The sequence below is a fragment of the Rhinoderma darwinii genome, chromosome 6, assembly GCF_050947455.1.
Source record: "Rhinoderma darwinii isolate aRhiDar2 chromosome 6, aRhiDar2.hap1, whole genome shotgun sequence".
In the NCBI taxonomy this organism is placed as follows: Eukaryota; Metazoa; Chordata; class Amphibia; order Anura; family Rhinodermatidae; genus Rhinoderma; species Rhinoderma darwinii.
The window spans coordinates 124,656,016-124,672,655 of NC_134692.1; the positions used below are offsets into that span (position 1 = coordinate 124,656,016).

At 43.0% G+C, this 16,640-nt stretch overlaps 1 protein-coding gene across 4 annotated transcripts in view; it reads left to right on the forward strand.

The window, feature by feature from the left end:
- Positions 1-16,640, forward strand: part of TRRAP (transformation/transcription domain associated protein) — a 127,473-nt gene that overhangs the window by 27,008 nt on the left and 83,825 nt on the right. For all 4 annotated transcript variants that reach the window (XM_075830269.1, XM_075830271.1, XM_075830270.1 and 1 more), the window contains exons 17-28: positions 606-800; positions 1,772-1,963; positions 3,106-3,271; positions 3,346-3,602; positions 5,541-5,741; positions 7,171-7,322; positions 9,940-10,139; positions 11,551-11,768; positions 11,976-12,173; positions 13,210-13,470; positions 13,710-13,871; positions 14,354-14,450. In XM_075830269.1, coding sequence (XP_075686384.1) covers positions 606-800; positions 1,772-1,963; positions 3,106-3,271; positions 3,346-3,602; positions 5,541-5,741; positions 7,171-7,322; positions 9,940-10,139; positions 11,551-11,768; positions 11,976-12,173; positions 13,210-13,470; positions 13,710-13,871; positions 14,354-14,450 — 2,299 coding nt within the window. The remainder of the gene's footprint in view (positions 1-605; positions 801-1,771; positions 1,964-3,105; positions 3,272-3,345; positions 3,603-5,540; positions 5,742-7,170; positions 7,323-9,939; positions 10,140-11,550; positions 11,769-11,975; positions 12,174-13,209; positions 13,471-13,709; positions 13,872-14,353; positions 14,451-16,640) is intronic.

Below are 16,640 nucleotides of genomic sequence, written 5' to 3' on the forward strand. Positions count from 1 at the left end.
TAGTCTGGCAGAGCTGTAATGTCACCCAGCTTTCCGAAGAACAGATACACCTTTAGGAAAAGAAAAGTTGAAAAGAACTTGAACAACATGGCAGCAGATGATCCACGTTTGACCCACAGAATATTTTAGCTAATAGAACTGACGATCCTAAGGGTCTATCCAAATATAGCTGACGTTCCCGAGCTGCGGCTGCAGAATTGTTGCTTGGGTAGCATTCATGTTTCGTTCATAATGCCGCTCTATGCATGAAGTGTGTAAATTGATCTCTATTGCCGTATCCCACAATATACAAGAATCCGCACAAGCCCTATGTAAAAAATGTCCCTCCCCTCCTCCAGCGGGACAAGCTATTAGGGTCAGAGTGTTTACTGTGGCTTTGTAGTTTCTTTTCTTCTATAATAAAAGGGATCGAGTTGATACTCTGCAGGTTGTTTTAGTGCTGCTGCTTCTCCCATTAGTAATGTCCTCGTTCCTGGTAGTTTGCCACGACACAACAATCAGATATGAGACTCCCTTTCGTAGTTTAAATGCCAGACATCTTTAGCTCTGATCCTGCGTTCTGGGAATACTTTGCGCTGTATGAATATAATTCTTTTTTTTTCCAGGTCCAGATAGCGGGAAATGGGCAGACGTACATACGTGTAGCCAACTGTCAAACCGTGCGGATGAAAGAGGAGAAGGAGGTTTTGGAGCATTTTGCTGGTGTCTTCACCATGATGAATCCTTTGACGTTCAAGGAGATATTTCAAACTACTGTTCCTTATATGGTGGAGAGGATCTCCAAAAACTATGCACTCCAGGTGTGCGAATATGCTGAATCCTTTTAGTGTATTATTTTAGGGCATGTACACTTTTGCAACCATTTCTTACAGCTCCAAATTTGGACCCTTACCAATCCTGAGAAGGAAGGGTCTGCAGCGCTGCTTTAGTGATCCGGCCCTTTCTCTGGTTTTCCCTGCGCAACAGAGCCCTGTCCAGCACGGCCCCAATCAAGTAAAGCGCTGCTCTACAGCGAAAACTAAGAAGGGGAGACAGCGCTAAAGCAACGCTGCAGCCCTTTCATTCTCTGGATCGGTTGGGCCCCCCCTAATTATAAATGATGGTGTATTCTAGAGATATGACATCTCTTCATAAGATGGAAATAACCCATTAAAGGGGCTTTCCCATAATCATTATCACTTATCCACAGGATAGGTGATAAATATCCGACCGCTGGGACCCTCACAGATCACTCAAATGGGCTTACCTTGCCGTTCCTGGGAGCCCCATAGGAATGGAGCGGTAGTGTGTATGCCGGACCACTGCTCCATTCATTTCTATGGGGCTGCAGAAGATGGCTCCATTCCTATGGGGCTCGTTGTCGGTGGGGGTCCCAGCGATCAGAGCCCCACCAATCAGACATTTATCACCTTATCATTCCGGGTCATCCTGAATCTTTTACCACAAAACAATATATCAATCGGCTCCGCTCCTCTTGCTTTATAACACGCTGCCTGCAGGTCAGCATGTTCAACGTGACAGGTGCCCTTTAAGGCTTTTTTTTATTTTATGTTTTTACGGTTTGATATTTTCCTAGCTTTATTTCCGGAGAGCAAATCAAAATTTGTGACACTAATCTGCTTTGATTGCCGTACAGACCTGGTCCCTTGAAACAATTATCTTTGCTCTTTCTCAAATTTACAAGGGCTGTTACTGTGGTAATGATAGGACACCAGGGAAACTCGTCTTTGTTCAGGAATGTTGAATTTGAATGAATGTCTTGTTTTCTCAGATTGTTGCCAATTCCTTCTTGGCGAACCCCACCACGTCGGCTCTTTTTGCTACCATCCTGGTGGAGTATTTGCTGGAAAGGCTTCCGGAGATGGGTTCCAACGTGGAGCTGTCCAACTTGTACCTCAAGCTGTTCAAGCTGGTGTTTGGCTCGGTTTCCCTGTTTGCTGCAGATAACGAGCAAATGCTTAAGGTGAAGAGATGAATCTCAGCGCAGTCCGGCCTTTTAATTAAGAAACGCGTCAGGCCTGTTCTGAATAATGATTATGTTGACTTGTATAGTAGCGGATATTCATGGCGGTGGGTGAAGTGATACAGAGTAGGATGAAGCCTTTGTATTTTCAAGGACAGAAATGGATGGATGAGTAGGGCTTGTCAAGGTCAAAGGTTTTTTTCCCCATCACATTGCTATCATATGCCATCATTTACTTGAAGTTGGGGTGATTCTTGCCGCCCCTTCAGATTTTTTTTTTCCTGCGTAGAATCCATTCCGACCCAGCGCTGTACAGGAACAGCCCCGTTGACTTGAAAAGTTTGATGTAGGATTTTAGTTATAGGTCCCACTGATCTGTAAATAATGGAATATGCAATGTATCTAGTTCAAGAGTCACAAGTATGGCCGCCTGCTGTTTATCTATGGAGAGCACTTTTATTATATTTTACTTTTAGAGATTCTTGTCTTTTAAGAGGATGAGCCATTAAAGGGGCTTTGTGATTTTATGCAAATAATACATACACCCTGTATAATGCAAAGTTATTCAACTTTCTAATAAACTTTGTTTCAATTCTTCACAATTTTGGAGATGTTTGCGCTCATTGAATGGTAACATTCCTTTTTTTACATAGCAGGACCCATTGCTTCTCATTGCTGAGAGTTTGCTACAGTAGTATCCTCTTTAGGCCTGAACAGCACCAATATCATATATATATATATTTATTTATTTATTTTTTTCCTGGGGGTTTGCTGCAGTATCAATGCAGGTAGAGTCTAGACTGTGTAGCTTGCAGAGGATTGCCTCGTCGGATACAATGAACCAGATCCCACCTGTGAGAAATATGAAGTCAGGAAAGGTTTTCAGTCTCTGGATTTAAACAAGTCTGTTTCCTTTTGCTGACAGCAAGCAGAGCTCTTGAAAATAGTAAAGATTTGAAACAGAAAGTCAATTGGAAAGTTGCACAACATATCACAATGATTATGCTCATGTTATGTAAGACCAGGTATCCCTCTTCTGTCTCTCATTAGCTTTCCTTCTCTCTCCCTCGCCTACAGTTTTAACAATAAAATTGTAACTTCCTCAGCAATAACGTTGTTTTTGTAATGTTTCTCTTCGGCAGCCCCATTTGCACAAAATTGTGAACAGCTCAATGGAGCTCGCCCAGACTGCCAAGGAGCCGTACAATTACTTCTTGCTGCTCCGGGCTTTATTCAGGTCTATTGGGGGAGGCAGCCATGATCTTCTGTACCAGGAGTTTCTGCCTTTGTTACCGAATCTTCTTCAAGGTCAGTCAATATCCACAGCCGTTCCTCGTATGGTTGTCTTCTGAATATAGTGTGACTGTCTTGTCTTGTTTTAGGCCTGAACATGTTACAAAGCGGCCTCCACAAACAGCACATGAAGGATCTCTTTGTGGAGCTGTGTCTCACGGTGCCTGTTCGCCTGAGCTCTTTGCTGCCGTATCTTCCCATGTTGATGGATCCTTTAGTGTCGGCATTAAATGGTTCCCAGACTTTAGTAAGTCAAGGTCTGCGCACCCTGGAGCTGTGCGTGGATAATCTGCAGCCAGACTTCCTCTACGATCACATCCAGCCTGTCCGTGCTGAGCTCATGCAGGTAAATCTTCTCTTCTATCACCAGGGGGCAGCAGAAGTTCACTTGAACCAGCTGATTCGTAGCAGCAATTTCCGCTATATCCCCCAAGTGTGGCGACATTTCATTGCGGTCTCCTGGGTGACTTCGATGGCATTTTCTGTGCACTTGTTTTCCGATCGGCATAAGCGCTGTGTAAAATATTTAAAGAGGAGGCTTGTGAAAAGTAAACTTTAACAAATTCCTTTCTAATGGGAAACCTGCGTTCTCGATTTGATGTGAAATATCTGTCGTTCTTCCCAAACGTGGCTTCTATAAAGTTGTGCGTTTTTTTATATTCGGTTAAGTTATTTTGTGCTGCCTGTGGTTACTGGCAAGGGTTTCCCCATCTGTCAGGGATGTGAGGTCCCTGGTATTTGTGTCGTTTGGGCGGACAATGTCCATGTCATGGCCTTTCCCACATGTATGATCATTCTACTCCAACATGCCTTTTTTTGTTTTGTAGACAAACTACCATGTCTCTCTTTGAGAGTTCATCAACCAAATCTTAAAAACGCGTAGTGTGAACACGCCCTGAGTGTGCTTGGGGAGGGGATACCAGCCAGTCAAGCAGAAGCAGGCAGACTGCTCCTAGTTCTTACAGCCTCATAGTCGCCTCACATCCTCCTCTTGACCAATGCCGAACGGTGATGAGTTTATATCTGTTGCAATTACCTGATGACCAACTTTTCCCTCTGGGGATTTAGTTGCTTGTAGTTTCTAGTCATTCTATCCTTGCTGTAAGGGAAGTCATCTCAACATGTGCTGACTTCCTGTGAGCTTGTGCGAATAGACAGGAGCCAATCTGAACAGGCAGAGCTGCAGTGTAAAGCATGGTGGAGGGACAGACTTACATCTTGAGCCACTGTTGAGACAGAAGGTTCGTTTCACACATCTCAAACTTTCTTTGCAGCTTAGTATACTATGAATCTAAGGGCCTGTTCACATCACCGTTCGCTTTCCGTTCCGGGGTTCCGTCGGAGGTTTTAGTCGGGTGAACCCCGCAACGGAAAGTGAAACCACAGCTTCCGTTTCAGTCACCATTGATATCAATGGTGACGGAAACATCGCTAATGGTTTCTGTTCGTCACCATTCCGGCAGGTTTCCGTTTTAACGACGGAATCAATAGCGGAGTCGACTGCGCTATTGATTCCGTCGGAAACCTGCCGGAATGGTGACGAACGGAAAACATTAGCGATGTTTCCGTCACCATTGGTATCAATGGTGACTGAAACGGAAGCTGTGGTTTCACTTTCCGTTGCGGGGTTCACCCGACGGAAACCTCCGACGGAACCCCGGAACGGAAAGCGAACGGTGATGTGAACAGGCCCTTAGCTGTAATCACTGATCATAATGGAGCAGAATGAAAAACCAACCGAGCAACCAATACTGAAGAAAATAAATAGGTAGAGCTCAATAAGAATTTGGCTTTAAAGGGATTTTCGCACAAACCACACGTATCCACAATCCACACGATAGAGGATACATTTGTGATTGCTGGGGACTGACTGCTGGGACCACCAGCAATGTGGAGAACGGGACCGAGGAAAAGTCCCCCGTAGTGCTCTATGAGAACGGAGTGGTAGTGCGCGTGCTCGGCCAGCGCTCCGTTCATTTCTATGGGACTTCCGGGACCGCCATCTACGGCATCACCATAGAAATGAATAGAGCGCTAGTTGAGCATGCGCCCCATTCTCATGAAGCACTTCGGGGGACTTTCGGTCCCCCGTTCTCCTCATTGCTGGGAGTCCTGTGGATCGGGGATGCATGTGTTTGTGGGAAAATCCCTTTAAGCCATGCAGCTGCTCTGTCATTTTAGTATATGAACATTTTTTTAAGTTACGTTGGCCGATTTGTTCCGATAATACACTTATAAATTCCACAAAATAAATTGCACGTACTAACAATAATCCATATTCTAGGCCTTATGGAGGACCCTGCGTAATCCGGCAGACAGCATTTCCCACGTGGCTTACAGAGTCCTTGGAAAGTTTGGTGGAAGCAATCGCAAAATGCTGAAAGAATCCCAAAAGCTTCAATATGTCGTAACAGAAATTCAAGGACCCAGCATTACCGTGGAGTTTGCAGATTGCAAGGCATCTATTCAGCTACCTATGGAAAAGGTAATAAATCACTACCTCCTACTACAGGTGCACCAGCCTATTACCAACAGATTATGTATTGTATGCACTAGCCACTTCTGCAGACAGGGGGCAGTGTTTGTAATGTTTGTCTTTGTGCTCCTCTATTGATTTAACTCTATGTGCGTGGATAATTTCATAGCCTATGGAAGCGTCTCATGTATTTAGGGGATCTATGGGAATCATGGATTTGCCATAAAATATAAAGTTCAGGGTACCCTTTAAAATGTTAGCAATGATTTCCAAGCAAGTGACCTAATTCTACTGAAGGTATTGTACTTCTTATTTCGGAGTTGCTTTTGCGTCTTGAAAGGGTTGTCTAGAATCAGAACAACTGGGCTGCTTTCTTGCAAAAACAGTGCCACACCTGTCCATAGGTTGTGTGTGGTACTGCAGCTCCGCTCCATTGAAGTGAAGAAGGCAAAGCTGCAATACTACACCCAACCTGTGGAAAGGTGTGGCACTGTTTTTGGTAGTTGGCAGGCTTTTTATTTTTTTTTATTTTTTTTTTATCCTGGACAAATGTTTTAACAATAAAAATAAAATGTTAATTTCTGTGGGAAATCGAAAAGTAAATTTTTTCATTAATGTAGAAGGTTGTTTGGGTATTTCTACCCCAGAGGCTCACAGTGATATTTTGACTTGTGATCTTTAAAGGTCAGTTCCAATTTATATTAATTATGGTTTAATCAGGTATGAAATTCATGTTACAATCTGGTGAGGATTTAAATGTCTTATTCTAAACTCTTTAAATAATAATTTTTTCCTGCCGCTTTGGTTGAGGGTTTGTTATGAAGAGCAAACGCAACATAAATTGTCAAGCTGGAAGGGATGGTGTCAAAATTAATGCGCATATATTTGTGTGTTCTCTGACAGTTTTAGTAAATACTTGTATTCCCCATGAAAAAACAATTCTGGAACATCTTTTATTAGAATTTTGTGCTGTTCCTCTATTACTCCTTGAAATTTATGAATTAATTGACGACTGGGTGTGACCAGTTGGGGGGGGGGGGGATGTCCCTACACAGACTGACAATGTACAATCAGTGCTGACAGAGTGAGAATGTGTAGGGACACGCCCCTTTGACAATGGGAATGGTAACACCCAGTTATCAATTTATTCATAAATTTCTAGGAGGAATAACAGAGGAATGGCAAAAAATAGAGTTCTAAGAAACGGTGTTCCGGAATTGTTATTTTATTAGGAACACAATTATTTGGAGACTGTTGGTTTAATATTTTTATTTTTGAACAATTTAAAGCGGTAATTTTACATATAATTACATTACAATTGAGTTGTAACGTCAGATAGGCAGAAATGTAAGCAGTTCTAGGGCTGAAGTTTTAAGCAGATTTCCTCGGAGACGCGTGTGTGTTTTGGAAGAGGTTTAATCACTGTTTGCTCTTTTAGGCCATTGAGACAGCGTTGGATTGTTTGAAGAGTGCAAACACTGAGCCATACTATCGGAGACAGGCCTGGGAAGTGATCAAATGTTTTCTGGTGGCAATGATGAGCCTGGACGATAATAAACACGCCTTGTACCAGCTCCTGGCCCATCCCAAGTAAGAAATATGCCGATTTTTACATACAGTTCATCAATGTTGTTGGTGTTGCCCTTTGATACATAACTAAGTAGTTCATCTACTGCGTCTTCTTAAATCAATGTCTTCCAAGTGTAGGGAGATCTTCCCCGTTTTTGGGACGATTATTTTATTAGTCTGTAAGACCGGCCTTGTACGGTTTACATAAACGGGGTTGTCTGGGTTAGGAAACCCATTTTCAAACACCCCTTTAAGGCATTCTGAGTGTATGTGCGACTCTCGCTCTATCTCATGTCTGTGCATTACATGGACTGCACAATCATTTTAAATAGAACTGGTGTAATGCCGCATTTCCACTGCGGTGGCGCTCCAGGGAATTCGGACAATTGCTATTAGGTTCCCAAATTGCTTACAGCAGATTACAAAACGTTAACCATCTTTGCAATATACCTATGCGAAATATTCGACCTTCGAGCTTAAGATCTTGGGAAGCAGCACTCTGGCATTGTGTGGTTTGGAATACACATTCTTGCCCATGCCACTAAAGGCCCTTTTACACTGGGCAATTATCGGGCAGACAAGCGTTCACAGGGCAGCAATCAGCAGATGAACGAGCAAACGCTCGTTTATCTGCTGATCGTATCATTAAAAAAAAAAACTGAAGTATTATTGTTGTCGGCAGCGCATCTCCGGCGCTTCCGACTTGATGATAATGTACGGGGACGAGCGATCGGAGTAACAGCCGCTCGTCCCCATACATAGCTCCTTGTGACAGAAGCAAACGAGCGCCGATCAACAAGTTGTTTCGTTGATCGGCGCTCATTGCACCGGCCACAATTCCGGAGTATAGGGCCTTTACTGTGTATTGATGGTTATGACTACAAGTTTTTATTGAGATCAATTAAAAAAATCGTCATAGATACCGATGCATGAACTTCTACATTCACTAAGCCACGTGTAAATGGGACACAGCTTATGACAGGCAGATAGTCCATACCGTAGTCTCTTCGAACTGCATGTGGCTACACAGAACTGAAGAATTTATAAGACTTACCTGGGAACCCCTGTTTTTTTTTTTTGTTTTTTTTTTAGGAAGTAGCTCCAGTTATAACATTTTTGGTGTTCCCAATCAAGTATAAATGTGCCACTGGGGTGAATTATAATAGAAGTTTTGTTGGAGAGGTGTCCAGTGTAATACGGTTGCCTAGGATGAAGGCATTTAAACTTGGGGCAGGATAGCTGAACCTGTTGAAAACAGGAGTTACACTTTAATTTGGCTGCAATGGGAATATCTGATTCCTGGCAAAGGAAGTGACTAAGGGTACAGTCCATCCACCGCTCACTTGCGGTGGCCAATGACTGCACGGTTTTGCCAGGTAAATTTTACAGCCAATTGCCAGCCCAAGTGACCAGGTTTGGCCTAGTGCGGACTCTGCTACGTGGGACCGTACCCTTATACATCAAAGGCATGAGTGTTATTAGCCTGAATATGCACCTCAGATGGTGGCGTTGCTAGCTCTTTAAAATTGCTCGGTCTCGCTCTTTCTGTTGGTGTGTGGACATATGTTGCCGCTCTGCTGTGCTAAGGGGATGTATGTCTGCAAACTCTTCACTGCCAGAGGACACACACACACACACACACACACACACACACACACACACACACACACACTAAAAGAGACAGACACACTGCCCGTGGAAGTCTTACGAGGGGAGCAGATAGAGGAGACAGACATGCTGCCCAATGAAGTCTATGGAGAGGAGGGAGACCTGGGCTGTTGGTAAGATTTCTATGTCACCCCAGTGCTGGATTCCCTCATGTACACAAACATAACCTCTTATTCTGAAAACTCACCTGAATAGTTAGGTGCGCTTTTAGGACAAACAGGGTTGGTTTTTTTTCGCCTCTATAAGAAAGCCTAGGTAAAATTAACTGCACAATAGTTTTGTGATTTTTATATATTCTATAGAAGTGGTTTTTGTTTGCAGCTTATGTGATAAGGTCAGGGAAAGCAAGCAGAGATGTTCAAAACGTAGGTATTCAAACAAGTTGAAGAACTTTTCATTGTGCAATGACAAAGCTTTATGTACGTGATACGCCATCATTTAATGATCTGCTTCTATGTGCATTACTGCTTGTCTGGGTCTATCCATGTCTTGAGCCCGGTATAAAGTTTTTAATTAAATATATAACAACTTCATTGCGGACTCCCTGCAGAATAATTACGGGGTTTATTGTGTAAATCCTGTACGCACTGAAAGGTCAAGCAAACATGAGAGCCATCAGTTTAGCTGTTAAAACGTTTGTGATAATCACACCCCACCGCTACCAAATCGATATCAAACCTCCCCTTGAAAATCCATGAAAAGGCCAGGTTAGTAATAGCCTTTCCCCCGTGTGCCTATTCAGTGTATTTCTCTCGCTTGACCGCTGGCTTTAAATGCTCCCTGTCAAATTGAGCCATCCGTCATGTTTTAGCCTAATAGGCGACAAAATGAAAATGCGATAGATGAGTCGGATCAGACCTGTTCCTGTGTGGAAGATGTATGGACAGGAAAGCCGGGTGATAAACAAAATTTATGGCTTCCAGCGCTTCTGCTAATGGTTGTTTTTCTCCTTTTTTCTTTCCTCCCGCAGTTTTACTGAAAAATCCATCCCCAATGTCATAATCTCACATCGTTACAAAGCTCAGGACACTCCATCCCGCAAGACCTTTGAGCAGGCCCTAACAGGAGCCTTCATGTCTGCTGTCATCAAGGACCTGAGACCCAGCGCCCTTCCGTTTGTTGCAAGTCTGATCCGCCATTACACAATGGTAGCTGTTGCCCAACAGTGTGGTGAGTTGGAGTTTGATGACCATTACTGATGGTTGTACTAAATCTTGTCCTACTGTTCTGTATTTGTGTGTTTTTTAAAGGAACAGTAAAGCTTTAGAGGGTCTGTTCCATTTGGATGACCCTTGTCCCGATTCCCTTTAGGTTGGGGATCCCCTGCATGGTCAAAGTCGAGGGCTTCTGGAAATAATGGCTTATTTATATAGGTTTAGTTTAATACTACATTTCCCCTGCAGAGGGCGCTAAGAGAAAATGTGTGTTGTAAATTACTATAAGATTTGGTTGAGAAGCATTTAACATAAATATATCCTATATAAAACAGTTGTTTTACATTTTTTTCCATAAATCAATAGTACAAGACTAAAAAACGAACTTTGTAATATATCTTCTTATCAAAAAATGCCTCTTTCTCCAAATATAAGCTGCTCCCTCCCCTGCCTCCTGCTCTCTCACTTTCGATTGACTGGTAAAATCTGTATTCAGTTAGGCAGTGATAAAGACTGATAGCTGCCTCCCATAGATGTCTATGGAGAGGGGAGGAGGAGGGAGCTGTTGATGTGAGAGGCAGAATGCTGCTGCTTCTAGTAAGGTCAAGGTTAAATTTTCAGGTTGTGATGAGGATTTAGGCACAAATTACGCTCCTAAATCTTCCCCAAATCTGCTAACATTCTGCATCCAATGTATTTGAAATGTGTCCTTTATGTGAATCAGCTGGTACATCTGCGGCCGAAATCAGAGTTTCAGCCTCCGATTTCTGCACGGATTCTTTGAAAAATGTACGTGTGATTCAAAACATCTACTACTGTATCTCACCCCAGTGCTGGATTCCCAGCAACCCCGCTAAGTACTACTGAATAATGTCCTCCATGTTGCTGTTGAGGATGTGCTACAAAGAGCGAGAGTGGAGCAGGATCTCCTCTTCTCTCTGTGAAGTGTATGGGAGACATCATAGGAGTTTGTCTCCGCTTCCACTGGAGCTGAGCTTAAGGAAAAGGGAAAACTGGTGATAAATGCAGATACAAGTCATATAATGGTCAGATATAGTGTTATTCCTCATGTACACACAGGTCCGCTTACTCTGAAAACTCCCCTGATACGACAGGTACCCTTTAAGTCACGAGTACGGTGACAGATCCCCAACCGCCACCTTTCTCTCTCTCTCAATGAGTATGTACCAGCACTTGTATTATATGGGAATGACCACGTTGGATCGCCACAAGTGTGGACATCCAATATTGTCTCCCTAATGTATGATTGCAATGGAAGACTAAATCTACTAAGAAAGTCGCAAGCAGATGCACTGCTTGCATCTTGGCCTTGAATAGTTTAATTCTAGTTTCCAACAACACTGGTGGTTGTGGTTGGAGACCTCCATTCTCTAAATTTACTTTTTTTTTTTTTTTCCTTCATCCAGGACCATTCCTATTACAATGCTACCAGGTTGGCAGTCAGCCCAGTACAGCCATGTTTCACAGCGAAGAGAATGGTTCAAAAGGCATGGATCCTCTTGTGCTGATTGATGCCATCGCAATCTGCATGGCCTACGAAGAGAAGGAGCTGTGCAAGATCGGAGAGGTCGCTTTGGCCGTGATATTTGATGTCGCTAGTATTATCCTTGGATCAAAAGAAAGGGTAATAACATGGTTACATTTGGTCTTGTATGTCTCATGATGGATATGAAACTATATACCAATACTGTACCCGCTCCTTTTTTTAAAATGTAATAATTAGTAATATGTGCATTCGTTTATACATTCAGAAGATGGCGCTGTAACACTTAAATTTGGCAGGTTGTATATGGCCTATTCTATGCAATTTTTGTTTTTTTTTCTCTTTCAGGCGTGCCAGCTTCCATTGTTCTCTTACATTGTGGAACGTTTATGTGCATGCTGCTATGAACAAGCCTGGTATGCAAAGCTTGGCGGTGTGGTTTCCATTAAGTTTCTCATGGAACGCCTTCCTCTAATTTGGGTGCTTCAGAATCAGCAGACCTTTCTAAAAGCCCTTCTATTTGTCATGATGGACCTGACCGGAGAGGTATTTAATATGTGCAGATTTCAGCTTGTACCCGTTGTATGTGCTCTGGGGTGAGGCACTTGTAATCTTTCTGCTCAGGGGACACAAGCGGAAAGGCGTGTTGTCTCGTAGAAGCCGCTAAAAACACTGATTGAATGGAGTCGGGTTTGCTTCAGATTTCTGATGTGAACGCTGTATATTCTAGATAATCCTTAGGGCTCATTTAGACTAGCGTGATTCTCGTCCGTGTGATGTGTGTTGAAACAACGCACAGCACACGGACCCTTTGATTTCAATGGAGCTATTCACACATGCGCGATTTTTCACGCAGCGAATGTCTGTTTCCTATATTGGTGCGTTTTCACGCACCTAGTCGCCCCATTGAAGTCAATGGGTGCGTGAAAACCACGGACGGCAGAAGGACGCACATCCGTGTGCTGTCTGTATTTCACGCATTAATTATATTGAAAAAAAAAAAGTGCGTGAAAAAAACACCATGCCACACACAAAGCACACTGATGCAAAAACGCAATACACACTGACAGATTTACGCACGGTTGTTACGTGCGATAATCTGGCACACTCGTGTGACACTAGCCTTCTTAGTTTGGTTCTCTTTTATGCAGATTCATTGTATGTTTTTGTGATTGAATGGTATAAAAGTGTCCCACCTCTCCCACAAAAGTCGCAGAAACCTTACTCAACATATAAGGAACATGTTGTATCTCCAACCTGTTGCTCTCTAGCAATCTGCAACATGCTGGGAGTTGTAGTTTCACAACAGCTGGAGACCAATATTGAAAGGGAGGTCGCATACAACAGCTCTCCATTTCTCATTTGTATCATTGGAGGACACGATTTTGGGTATGGGCACTGCCACTAGGACGCTGACACTATTATAAAGCTGTCGTACGTGACTGTGCCGTTTGTATTGCAGACACAACTTCATGTATTGTCAAGCATAAGATTCGCAATAGTGTATTTATACGCCTTCACGCTTGTCTATAGTTGCTTTTGGTCCTTTCTTATGAAATTAATTTGCCGTACTACTTTTTAGGTTTCTAATGGAGCCGTTGCGATGGCTAAGACTACGCTGGAACAACTGTTGATCAGATGTGCCACCCCACTGAAGGACGAGGAGAAGACGGAGGAGATAGTAACTGCACAAGAGAAGTCCTTCCACCTGGTAACACATGATCTTGTGCGCGAAGTGACGTCACCCAACCCTACAGTGAGGAAGCAAGCCATGCACTCTCTGCAAGTCCTGGCCCAAGTGACTGGCAAAGGCGTCACCATGATTATGGAACCCCATAAAGAGGTAACGCGGTCTTCTCATATTATCTCTTGTAGAAAGCGGATATGTTTTGGCTGTTTGAGCATACAGGACATCCTCGGCCTAAATTTTACCTTTTTTAGCTTGTTTTTTATTCTTCGCTTCCGTAGCTGTGTTTGATTGTGACAAAGGGTTAAACAAAAAAAGCCTTATATGACGGATAAGGGCTAAAATGCGACATGGTTGGGTTTCCTTTTACAATCCTATTGATTGTTCCCCTATAGGTATTACAAGACATGGTTCCTCCTAAGAAGCACCTGCTGCGTCACCAGCCAGCGAATGCTCAGATCGGCCTTATGGAGGGAAACACCTTCTGCACAACACTACAGCCCAGGCTGTTCACTATGGATCTCAATGTTGTAGAGCACAAAGTATTTTACTCTGAGGTAATTTATTCATATAGATTTGAATATTCATCTCATTTGTCTTTTTTTCTGATGGATACTTTGACATTATTTAGTGACGGATATAAGAACTCTATAAAAACTCTTATGAGGTCTTTAAAGATGATCCGTCAGTTCTGCTGACATGTCTGTCTGTTGAAGTAAATACCTGTATTCCTCATGAAATAACAATTCTGGAGCACCTTTTTGTTAAAATTCGGCATTGTGCCGTTCCTCTGTCAGAAATCTTGTGAGCTGTGAGGAATTGAAACACAAAGTATATTAGAAAGTTGCAGAACTTTATTTCAGAAATCCCCTTTAAAGGACTGAATTTATATGGCGACCCTGCAGACAGTATAATTCCGTCTTCCTTTACTGTAGAGGGAATTCTCTGACATTCTTAAAGTTTACTAAATGATTACACTAGTAACTTTTCCCTACTTCCTATTACTTTACTTTCATTGAACTTCTTTTACTCGTTTTAGCTGTTAAACCTGTGTGAAGCAGAAGATGCGACGCTTATGAAGTTACCTTGTTATAAAAGCCTGTCTTCTCTTGTGCCACTGAGAATTGCTGCTTTAAGTAAGTCTGTTTGAATTTTGTGTGTAAGGGCCTGTTCACATCAGCGTTGGCTTTCCGTTGAGGGGTTTCGTCGAAGGTTTCCGTCAGGAGAACCCCTCAACGGAAAGGCAAACGATAACCTTAGCTTCCGTTTGCATCACCATTGCGATCAATGGAGACGGAAACATTGCTAATGGATTCCGTCAGGTTTCCGATTTTTGATGGATTCAATAGCGCGGTCGACTGCGCTATTGATTCTGTCAAAAAACCGGAAACCTGACAGAATGGTGACAAACGGAAATCATTAGATTCCCATGGCATCTCTACTCTATTAACAGCCGACGAGCTTTCTTAAGCAGCAGCCTGCACTCTGTGTAAAAGGAGTGGTTCGAATTGTGTTATAAGGCAACTTATTCCATTTCTTAATGTATTTTTACAAGGAAGCTTGGTTTCCAGTTGTATTTATTGATTCGGAGAGTTCTGCAGAACAAATCTTGCCAGTGGCTACTTCTGTATTCAGTGACTAAGTTTGGGTGGTTGCCTAGCAATGAGCTACAGTTCTACTGGGTGACACAGGTGACTCTCCTTTCTCCTGTGGAGATTTGATATCACTCGGTATAGAGCAGATTTCTTGGTAGCACTTAAAGGGATTACCCATCTTGGACATATATGGCATATCCACATGATATGCCATAGATGTCCACCTATCTACTTTAGAACAGGGCCCCTTGAACTCCATCCTACCCTGTCCCGCTGCTCTCCAGCCACTGTCTGATGAGGTGATTAGGAGTACGGAAAAAGCGTAGCATGGCAAACTTGGCTTTTTCTGTACTCCCGACCACTTCGTCAGACAGTGGCCGAAAAGCAGCAGGACAAGGTTGGACTGGGGTCAAGAGGTCTCGTTTTAGAGATAGGTCCTCTGGGACCAGCGTCTATCGGACATTTTTGGCATATCCTGTGGATATGCCATATAGGTCCAAGATAGGAAAACCTTTTTAATGATACAAGCCGCTACATTATATGAGAAAAATCGCTGCTGATCTCTAGCTCTGTAGCGTAGATTTGTTAGGAGGACATTTTGTGTTTTTTTGGCGGGGGAGGGGAGAGAATGGGGGTTATGGTGAAACTGGACTTCAAGGTGGTGCTTAACTCATCGCTGCTGTTTCAACAGACTTTGCATAAATCAATAGTACAAGCGAATATACATTTTTGTAATAGATCTTCTATGGCCCTGTTCCTTCAGGAATTTTGAGGCAGATTTTGACCTGCCTGCAATTTCTAACTTTGATACTCTGTGTTTTTCGCCCGGGGCCATTGAGCGTCGTGGGCAAAAAACGCCACGAAAAACGCTATCTCTGCCTCCCATTGATTTGAAAGCGGCTGCGGAAAAAAACACACCTCCGCCTCCCATTGAAATCAATGGCAGGCGGTTTCGGACATTTTTTTGCCGCTGATTACGACGTGGTTTCCACTTCAAAATCAGCGTAAAAAAAAACTGTGTGAACTGGGCCTTAGAGAAAAATGCTTCTTTCTCCATTCATCAGGCACTTCTCCCCCTTCTCCTGCACTGATCATTCACTCTCAATTCATTGCTAAAATCCGTCTTGTGGGATGAAACGTAGGGATCAGGTTACATACTGTCCATAGAAGTCTTTAGGGAGGGGAGGGGGAGATGTAGGGACATATAGCAACCAGTGCTGGATTATCTCCTCCTATGCTGGTGCTGCTGCTTCTGAGGGTGTGCTATAGAGAGATAGGGGAGCAGGATCTCCTATTTCTCTGTGCAGTACATGGGAGACATCATAGCAGCTAGTTTCCTCCCCCCTCTGGCACTGAGCTCGGGAGAAAACTGACAATTGTAGAGTCACCTTAAAGGGAATGTGTTGCCAGAAAAACATGTTGTTTTTTTTTAAATTAAACATTTAGTGTGTGGGTGATTAAACATTGTTCAAATTTTTTTTATTTTTTTCACGAGTCAGGAAATATTATAAATTAATTCTAATTTATAATATTACCCATTTTTGGTCACTAGATGAAGCTATTCCCAAAATTGCAGCATTGCAAAATTGGGTAAAAAGCCCTCGCTCTAGTGAGCTCTTCATCCCCCCCTCCTTTATCCTGGCTAGTGCCGGGATAAACGAGGTGTTTGAACGGTGTAACCTCCTACACTGTGTGTCGCCATTTTTTGAGCTAACACACAGTGTAGTAGGT